Consider the following 9,141-nt stretch of genomic DNA (forward strand, 5'->3'; position numbering starts at 1 on the left):
TCCCCTCCCAGAGCCGGGGAGAGAACCCAGGAGTCCTGGCTCCCAGCCCCCCCTGCTCTAACCACCAGCCCCCACTCCCCTCCCAGAGCCTGGGAGAGAACCCAGGAGTCCTGGCTCCCAGCCCCCCCTGCTCTAACCACCAGCCCCCACTCCCCTCCCAGAGCCGGGGAGAGAACCCAGGAGTCCTGGCTCCCAGCCCCCCCCCCCCCCCCGCTCTAACCACCAGCCCCCACTCCCCTCCCAGAGCCTGGGAGAGAACCCAGGAGTCCGGGCTCCCAACCCCCCTGCTCTAACCACTAGCCATCCCTGCACGTTATGGTCCTCCCATGCAGGCTCCGCTCTAGCCACCCCCCCGCTCTCTATGATCCCCCCACTCGGGCTCCGCTCTAGCCCCGCCTCTCGCGCTGGGGAGGAAGCGGAAGCGGGGATGCGGAAGTGGCGGCGGGGCGGGGTCCGGGGGTGGCCGGGCAGTTGCCACCATGGCAGCGGCTGGGGGGGCCGGAGGCGGCGGGGACCAGGCGGCCGCGGGGGGTGAGACCCTGGCCAGGGACCGGGGGGTGGGGCTCTGGGAGGACTGGGGGGGGTTGGTGGGGGGGCTGTGGGGGGAGGCAGGGACCCCGGGGGGGCAGGGACCGGGGGGGCTGTGGGGGGAGGCAGGGACCCCGGGGGGGCAGGGACCGGGGGGGCTCTGGGGGGAGGCAGGGACCCCGGGGGGGCAGGGACCGGGGGGGTTGGTGGGGGGGCTGTGGGGGGAGGCAGGGACCCCGGGGGGGCAGGGACCGGGGGGGCTCTGGGGGGAGGCAGGGACCCCGGGGGGGCAGGGACCGGGGGGGCTCTGGGGGGAGGCAGGGACCCCGGGGGGGCAGGGGCCGGGGGGGTTGGTGGGGGGGCTCTGGGGGGGGCAGGGACCCCGGGGGGGCTGATCCCAAGGAGAAGTGGGGCGGAGCGGGGAGCTGATGCCAGTGGCGGGGTTAAGGAGCAGCAGGGAAGTGGACATGGGAAGGCGGGAGGTGCCGGGGGGGGGGCAGGCGGGGGGTGCCGGGGGGGCAGCGCAGAGGGGATGGGTCACTAGCTGTGATTGGCGGGTGCAGACACTGGTGTGGGTGGGGGGGGAGCCAACGCCACTTGAGGAGGGGTAGATCCCTGGGGTGGGGGGTCCCGGGGGGGGGAGGCTGGCATTGCGGGGTGGGGGGGAGTTTGTGGGGAAAGGGCTTATGCTGCAGTGGGGAGATCCCGGGGGTTGATGGGGGAGCAGATGATGTGGGGGGGGGGACAGTTTCCGGGGAAGGACAGACACTGCAGGGAGGGGGGACACTGAGGAACGGGGGGGAGACGCTGGGAGGGGGAGGGGTGGACACAGGGGAAAGTGGGGAGGGGAGCCCTGGGAGGGGCAGACCCTACAAACGCGGGGGTTGGTTTAGACACTGGGACAGCATGGGAGGGAGGCTGCAGTGGGATCTGGGTGTGGGGCGGGGTGGAGTAGGGAAGGCCAGGGAATTGCTGCCACTGAAGGGGGAGCGTGTGGGGTTGGACATACGCAAGGGGGTGTGTCTGATGTACAAGGGGGAGCTCTGGCCCCCATGATGAGCAGGGCGGGTTGCACAAGGGGGGGCTGGGAAGGGGGGACTCCCTGCAGAGAGAGATGGGGCGGGAGTGGGATTTCGGGCTTTTCTCCCCACTCGGAGGTGCCGTTATGTGTAGCTGTTCCGCAGCTGCTGCTCCCCAGAGGCAGCTGCGTCTCTGTGTCGTGTGAGCCATTCCCGGCGTAGTCTGCCGGATTTCCCTCTCACGGTAGCCCTGGGCCGGCCTGACCGTTCCTTGGATTGGAATGCGGTCAAGGGAGGGAAATTCCCCACCCTTTTATCGTATTTCCTGGTTTGACTCCGGACAGGTGTGTGTTTGCTTAGCCGGCTGCAGCAGGAAGCCAGTCACTTTACTGCATCTGGTTCCCTTCAGTTGATGCCAAATCCCTCCCCGGGCACCTGAAGTGCTGCCCGTCTGGGTGCCAGTCTTTCATCCAGGACTCAGGAGTTGAAATTAGCTGCAATCGATCACGCTGGGAAGCAACATCTAGATCGGATCACGGGCCCACCTACTCGGTGTCCTGCCTCCGACCAGAGAAATCCTTGTCTCCCAGTTCCCAAGAGCTACTTGGCCCCTGCCCCGATGGGCGCAAATCTTTGGTGGTGGTTGACAGTTTCTATTATGGTAGGGTCTACAATCAAACTTCCACTGTGCTAGGCGTGGATTCTTTCGATTCCGGTCGACGCCATGCAGATTTCTGTGGTGTTAGGGGCTGGCCAGACACAGGGTAGAAAGCCCCGTCTTTTGTTTCATTAGAACCTCTTTGGCTGCTGAGTGGGGAGCTCATCAACTGTGAACAGGAGGAGAAAGGCCTGAGCTGTGGGGAAAGGCCCTGGGGTGTCTCCAGCCGAGATCGGGACATATTAACGCCATGAGACGAGGGCCTCCTCCGGACGCCTGTGTTCTGTTCTGGCCAGCCTGCGTCTGAGGAAAAAGAGGGGGGCAGAGGAGGGCTCATCGGGAGAGCAGCGAGCTGATCTCGCCATGGGCGGCTGCAGGAGCGGGTCTAGTTGAGCCGAAAACGCAGGCTGTTGCGGGGTGGGGATGAAGCATCAGGGGGAAGAACTACTGACGCTAAGCGACAACCCCAGCACGAGAAGAAACGGGGATAAACTGGCCAGGGAGCGATTGAGAAAGTTTTGAACCACCTGAGGGAGAGGGCGAGCCATCCCTGTGCAGCGTTATGTGCAGCTGTTCCCCAGCTGCCCCGCCCCAGAAGTGGCTGCATCTCAGCGCCGCAAGCCCCCTGAATGCATCTCGCGTGTGGTGGGGCCGGGGAGGGGGAAGCCTGCCTTCTGCATGTGCATTAGATCAGTGTGCAAGGGGGCGTCGCAGGATTTTGGCATTGGGGGATTGGCTGGGTGCAGCGTTGCAGGGAAGGGGTGTGTGTGGAAGGCCATGGGGGTTCTGATCTGGGAGGGGGACCCCAGGCAGGCTGGGCCCTGGGTCTGATGGGGGAGGGGGAAGCCAGGCGGGCTGGGCCCTGAGTCTGATCTGGGGAGGGGACGCCAGGCGGGCTGGGCCCTGGCTCTGATGCGGGGGGGGGGACGACGCCAGGTGGGCTGGGCCCTGGGTCTGATGGGGGTGGGGGGGGACGCCAGGCGGGCTGGGCCCTGGGTCTGATGGGGGTGGGGGATTCCAGGCAGGCTGGGCCCTGGGTCTGATGGGAGTGGGGGGGGACGCCAGGCGGGCTGGGCCCTGGGTCTGAAGCGGGGGGGGTTGCCAGGCGGGCTGGGCCCTGGGTCTGATGGGGGTGGGGGATTCCAGGCAGGCTGGGCCCTGGGTCTGATGGGGGTGGGGGGGGACGCCAGGCGGGCTGGGCCCTGGGTCTGATGGGGGTGGGGGGGGACGCCAGGCGGGCTGGGCCCTGGCTCTGACCCGTCCCTGTCCCGCAGGGAACCGGCGGTTGAAGTACATCAGCCTGGCGGTGCTAGTGGTGCAGAACGCCTCCCTCATCCTGAGCATCCGCTACGTGCGAACCTTGCCCGGGGAGCGCTTCTTCGCCACCACGGCCGTGGTGATGGCTGAGCTGCTCAAGGGAGCCACCTGCCTGCTGCTCATCTTCATCCAGAAACGAGGTAGGGGGGGCTGGGCTGGGCAGGGGGCGCTTTCCCCTGGTAGTCTAGGCCAGGCGCTGTGGGGAGCTGGGCAGATAGGTAAGCCGTCCGCTGGCAGTCCGGCCCAGGTGCCGCGGGGGGCCAGGCAGGCCGGGCCGGGCGCTGCGGGGGACTAGGCGGTCCGGGTGGACACCGCGGGGGGCTGGGCGGTCCGGGCGCCACGGGGGGCTAGGCAGTCCAAGCCGGGCGGGCGCCGCAGGGGGCTAGGCGGTCCGGGTGCTGTGGGGGGCTAGGCGGTCCGGGTGCCGTGGGGGGCTAGGCGGTCCGGGCGCCGCGGGGGGCTAGGCGGTCCGGGTGCTGTGGGGGGCTAGGCGGTCTGGGCGCCACGGGGGGCTAGGCGGTCTGGGCGCCACGGGGGGCTAGGCAGTCCGGGCGCCGCGGGGGGCTAGGCGGTCTGGGCCGGGCGGGCGCTGCGGGGGGCCAGGCGGGCCAGGCGCCATGGGGGGCTAGGCGGTCCGGGCTGGGTGGGCGCCGCGGGGGGCTAGGCGGGCCGGGCGGGCGCGCGCCGCGGGGGGCCAGGCAGTCCGGGCTGGGTGAGCGCCAGGCCGTGCCAGGCAGACTGGTGAGCCGTCCCCGGCGCGCTCTCTCTGCCCGCAGGCAATGTGAAGCAGTTCGCCCTGTTCCTGTACGACGCCGTGGTGCTGCAGTACATGGACACGCTGAAGCTGGCGGTGCCCTCGCTGATCTACACGCTGCAGAACAACCTCCAGTACGTCGCCATCTCCAACCTGCCGGCAGCCACCTTCCAGGTGGGACTCCAGCCCTGACGCCGGGCTTGATGGGCCCGTCGGTATGCCCGGGGATACTGGGGTGGGGGGTCCCATGTGGGGCTGGGGGAGGATCTGCGGGTTGGCAGGCAGTCAGGAGGGGATGCCAGCCTGGGCCCCCGTGGTTCTGACCTGCCTGCCCGCCGCCCCGCAGGTCACCTACCAGCTGAAGATCCTGACCACGGCCGTCTTCTCCGTCCTGATGCTCCGCAGGAGCCTGTCGCGCCGGCAGTGGCTGTCGCTGCTGCTGCTCTTTGCCGGCGTGGCCATCGTCCAGGTGGAGCAGGGCCAGGCGGGCGGGCAGAGCTCCCCGGGCTCGGCCCCCCAGAGCTACGCGGTCGGCCTGGTCGCCGTGGTGGTCTCCTGCCTCTCCTCGGGCTTCGCCGGCGTCTACTTTGAGAAGATCTTGAAGGGCAGCTCGGCCTCCGTCTGGCTCCGGAACGTGCAGCTGGGCATCTTCGGGACCCTGCTGGGGCTGCTGGGCATGTGGTGGGCCGAGGGGGCGGCCGTGGCCACCCAGGGCTTCTTCCACGCCTACAGCCCGCTGGTGTGGGGCGTGGTCCTCAACCAGGCCTTCGGCGGCCTCCTGGTGGCCGTGGTGGTGAAGTACGCGGACAACATCCTCAAGGGCTTCGCCACCTCGCTCTCCATCGTGGCCTCCACCGTGGCCTCCATGTACCTCTTCGGCTTCCGCCTGCACCCGCCCTTCGCCCTGGGGGCCGGGCTGGTCATCGGGGCCGTCTACATGTACAGTCTGCCCAAGGCCGGGCCGCCCCTGGGCCCCCGGCAGGAGCCCACTGCCCCGCCGCCCCTCGGCAAGGAATCCAGCGAGCCGGGCTACCCGCCCAAGTCAGTGCTGGTCGAGTGAGGCCTGCTAGGGGGGTGGGGTGGGGGGTCTCTCCTGGGCTGTGAGCCCCTCCTGGTCTCCCCTGCCCCCTCCATCTGTCCTTGCCCCCCACATCTCTCTGCCCCTCCTACCTTGGCTCCTGCCCCAAATCTCCCTCACTTGAGAGGTCTTTGGGGGGAAGCATGTCCCCCTTTTCCACCCCCTCCAAACATTCTGTTGCTGCTTCCCTCTGGATCCCCCGCCCCACATCTGTCCCCCACCCTGCTCCACTTCAGACCCTGTTCCCCTCTCCTGGGGCAGGATGACGGACACCTGACGCTCGGACACTACAGGGGGGAGAGGTTATGTGGGGGTCACCTCCACCCCCCAAGAGACCATGATTCCCCCCCCCCCCCCCCCCGAGCCGCAGGGGTCAGCAAATGGATTGAGCCAGAGGATTATTTTTGTACGATACCAAAGCAGCCCCGATGGACGGTGCATCAAGACGGGGGGCGGGAGGGAGCCCCCAGGAATGGCATGTGGAGGAAGGACTCGCCACCCTTCCAAAGGGCGATGATTCGCCCAGGCAGCGTGGGAGTGCCGCCCCCTGGACTCCCCACAGCACCCCCTTTGTCGGAGTACTCTCACGCACAGCCCCCCAACTTGTTAAGTTGGGGGAAGGTGCTGGGAGCCAGGACTCCTGGGTTCTCTCCCCGGCTCTGGGGGAGGGGGGGGATGGGGTCTAGTGGATAGAGCAGGGGGGCTGGGAGTCACGACTCGCTGTCTGTAAATTTCAGCTGAGTTCCTCCCCCAGCTCTGTGACTCAGTTCCCCCCGGGTGTTCCAGGACGCGGAACTGGGGCTCGGCTGGGTGGGAGCCATTAATTACTAATCCATATCTCCCCGGCGGGAGGCGGTGTCCCTGGGCAGGCAGATCCCCGGGGGCAGTGGGGACAGAGGCTGCTGTGGTACCACACAGCGGGGAGCAGCCGGTGTGAATGTGCATCGCCCCTTGACTCCACTGCAAACCCCTTCCCAGCAGCTGGGGGGCTGGCCCCATTGCCGCTGCTGGGGGCTATCCCCAGGGACTCCATGGAGCGACGGCTGATGGACACCGGGGGGGCTGGCCCCTACCTCAGACAAATGAGATGACGAGATATATTTTGTGTCACTCTACCCTATGCTGCTATTGAGGGGTGGGGGCGTGGGAGCCAGGACTCCTGGGTTCTCTCCCCGGCTCTGGGATGGGAGTGGAGTCTAGTGGTTAGAGCAGGGATGGGAGCCAGGGCTCCTGGGTTCTATTCCTGGCTTGGGGGGTATGGGGTCTGGTGTCTCATGGCTCTGCCTCAGTTTCCCCCCACTCTACAGCATCCCAGCTGTGGTGAGCTGGTCCCTTTGCTGTCCCAGCGGGAAAGGCTTGCCCCGCTGCTCAGGCAGTGGGGGGGGGGGCGGGGGGGGACTGAGGGGGTGTTAGAACATAAGAACGGCCGTACCGGGTCAGACCAAAGGTCCATCTAGCCCAGTATCCTATCTACCGACAGTGGCCCATGCCAGGTGTTAGATGAAGGTCACAGCCCCGGTAACCAGGGTGGGGCTGGGGGCGTTGTGATGCTGCGTGCGCCGTCATCTGATGCCCTGCTGACCTGGGAGAACGGGCTAGCTTATCGCTTAGGGTCTGCGTCCCCAGCCAGGACGCCTGGGTTCTCTCCCCAGCTTTGGGAGGTGAGTGGAGGATGGTGGCTCGGAGCAGGGGGCTGGGAGCCAGGACTCCTGGGTTCAATTCTCAGCTCCATCCCTCTCTGCCTCAGTTTCCCTCCCTCCCCCAAAGCCAGGGGGAGCGCTGCTTTGCCAAGGGGCCAGCTGGCTGGGTTTGGGGCGGGGGAACACACTCCTGCGGGGGTGCTACCACTGTACATAGATGCCGGGTGACACATTTTGTACGGACCGGGGGTGGGTGGGTTTTTTAAACGCCTGTAACCCTGCCGGCCGCTGTCCTGTCTGCAGAGCCGCCGCGCGGAATAAAGAGACTGTATTTATTTAGCTGGCGTGCTCGGTGATTGATGGGGGGGGGGGACGACACGTGTGTGGGGGGGTCCTAGGATTCGTGTTAGTGCATGACCTCTAACCCTACTAACAGCTGGGGAATGGGGCAGGGGCCTGTCCCCGCTAGGGGGCGCTGGCTCCCATCTACCCCAGGGCAGGGACTGGCTGGCTCAGGGGGGCAGGGAATGGGGTTGGGGCCTGTCCCCTCTGGGGGGCACCAGCTCCCACCCGGCCCCAGGGTGGGGACTGGCTGGCTCAGGGGGGCAGGGAATGGGGCTGGGGCCTGTCCCTTCTTGGGGGCGCCGGCTCCCATCAGCCCCAGGGCAGGGACTGGCTGGCTCAGGGGGGTGGGGCAGGGCCACTCGGCCCCCACAAGCTGAGCCCTCCACTTCTCCCAGGGCTCAGTGCCAAATATGGGGAGGGGGTGACCCCAATGCTGTCCCCTGGCCCATCAACCCCCCCCCCCCATGTTCAGTGGTGGTATTATCCCGCGTCTGCACTGCCGGGGCCTCCATGGAGATTGGGGAACCCCCATGGGCAGGGCCCAGACCTCCCCAGATGGTGATCAGAGCCACCCCCTGCCACTGGGGCAGGTGATGCACCGATGCCCCCCCCCCCAGGCTGAGATCTCAGCCCCAGGGGGAGAGATATTCCCTACCGCCAGGTCGTGGTGGCAGCATTGGGGAAACCGAGGCAGGGAATGGACTTTCCCAGTGGCCCCCAGAGGTGGGCCAGGAGGCTGGAGCCCCAGGGCAGGGACTGGCTGGATATGGGGGAGGGTGAGAATGGGGCATGGGGGCCTGCCCCTCGGGGGGGGGGGTACCTTCCATCCAGCCACAGGCTGGGGGACTCGCTGGCTCCTGGGGGGGGCGGGGATGGGAAATGTCTCTCCTGTACTCTTGGCTATTAGCAATGAAAGTGGGGTGCTGGGGGTAGTTTCTTAATAGCCCTGAGCCCCTATTGCTGGGGGAGGGGGCAGTGGGGCAGTCATAGGATGTGGGGGGAGCTGGGGAACTCCAGGGCTCGGGGGGGGGGTGAAGAATTCCCTGACCCCCCACCTCAAGCAGACCCGCAGGACCAGCCCCCCAAAACTAAACCAGGTACATTGTAAGCTGCATGAACTACTGGGTTGTGGGAGGCTGGGAACCCAGACTCCTGGCTTGTCTCCCCGGCTCTGGGAGGGGAGCGGGGGTGGGGGGCTGGGAGCCAGGACACCTGGGTTCTCCCCCAGCTCTGGGAGTAGAATGGCGGGGGAGGGCTGGGAGCCAGGATGCCTGGGTTCTCTTCCCAGTCTGAGCCCCAGCTCCCCGAGCCCAACCATCCCCTTTTCTCTCTTGCAGGCTGGCATGTAAAGAGAAGGGTTCCTGAGTTGGGCAGCGACTGGGGGGGCGATGGTCGCCACGTCTCCAAGCATCCAGCCCGGGCTTCGGCAAGGGGGCCCCTCCACCCTGCCCCAGAGGTGGCTGCATCTTGGTGCCGGCTGAGGCAGCCTGGGATCCTGCCAGCAGCTTTCAGAAAGAAGTAGGAGATGCAGTGGAAGGGTAGGGCTGGGAGCCAGGACTCCTGGGTTCTCTCCCCGGCTCTGGGAAGGGAGTGGGGGCTGGTGGTTAGAGCAGGGGGGGGCTGGGAGCTCCACCTCACTGCCATTTCCTGATTCACTCTGCCTCAGTTTACCCTTGCGTAAAAGACAGGCAGCCGTTCCTACCTCCCAGAAGGGGATGCGCCCGCTCACAGCGTGGCCAGTCCCCCTCGCTCAAGCCCCCCAGTGCTTATGGGGGGGACGCAGGCACAAGCCGCTCAGTCTT

General features: G+C 67.2%; 1 protein-coding gene across 1 annotated transcript; it reads left to right on the forward strand.

Annotated features, from left to right (window-relative positions):
* Positions 1-479: 479 nt before the first annotated feature.
* On the forward strand, positions 480-8,704 carry SLC35A2 (solute carrier family 35 member A2). Its single transcript, XM_065423109.1, has 5 exons — positions 480-531; positions 3,480-3,662; positions 4,299-4,450; positions 4,623-5,317; positions 8,677-8,704. Exons 1-5 carry the CDS (start codon positions 480-482, stop codon positions 8,702-8,704), a joined length of 1,110 nt encoding a protein of 369 aa, XP_065279181.1.
* The last annotated feature ends 437 nt before the right edge of the window (positions 8,705-9,141 follow it).

This window comes from Emys orbicularis (assembly GCF_028017835.1).
Source record: "Emys orbicularis isolate rEmyOrb1 chromosome 21 unlocalized genomic scaffold, rEmyOrb1.hap1 SUPER_21_unloc_3, whole genome shotgun sequence".
NCBI classification, from domain to species: Eukaryota; Metazoa; Chordata; order Testudines; family Emydidae; genus Emys; species Emys orbicularis.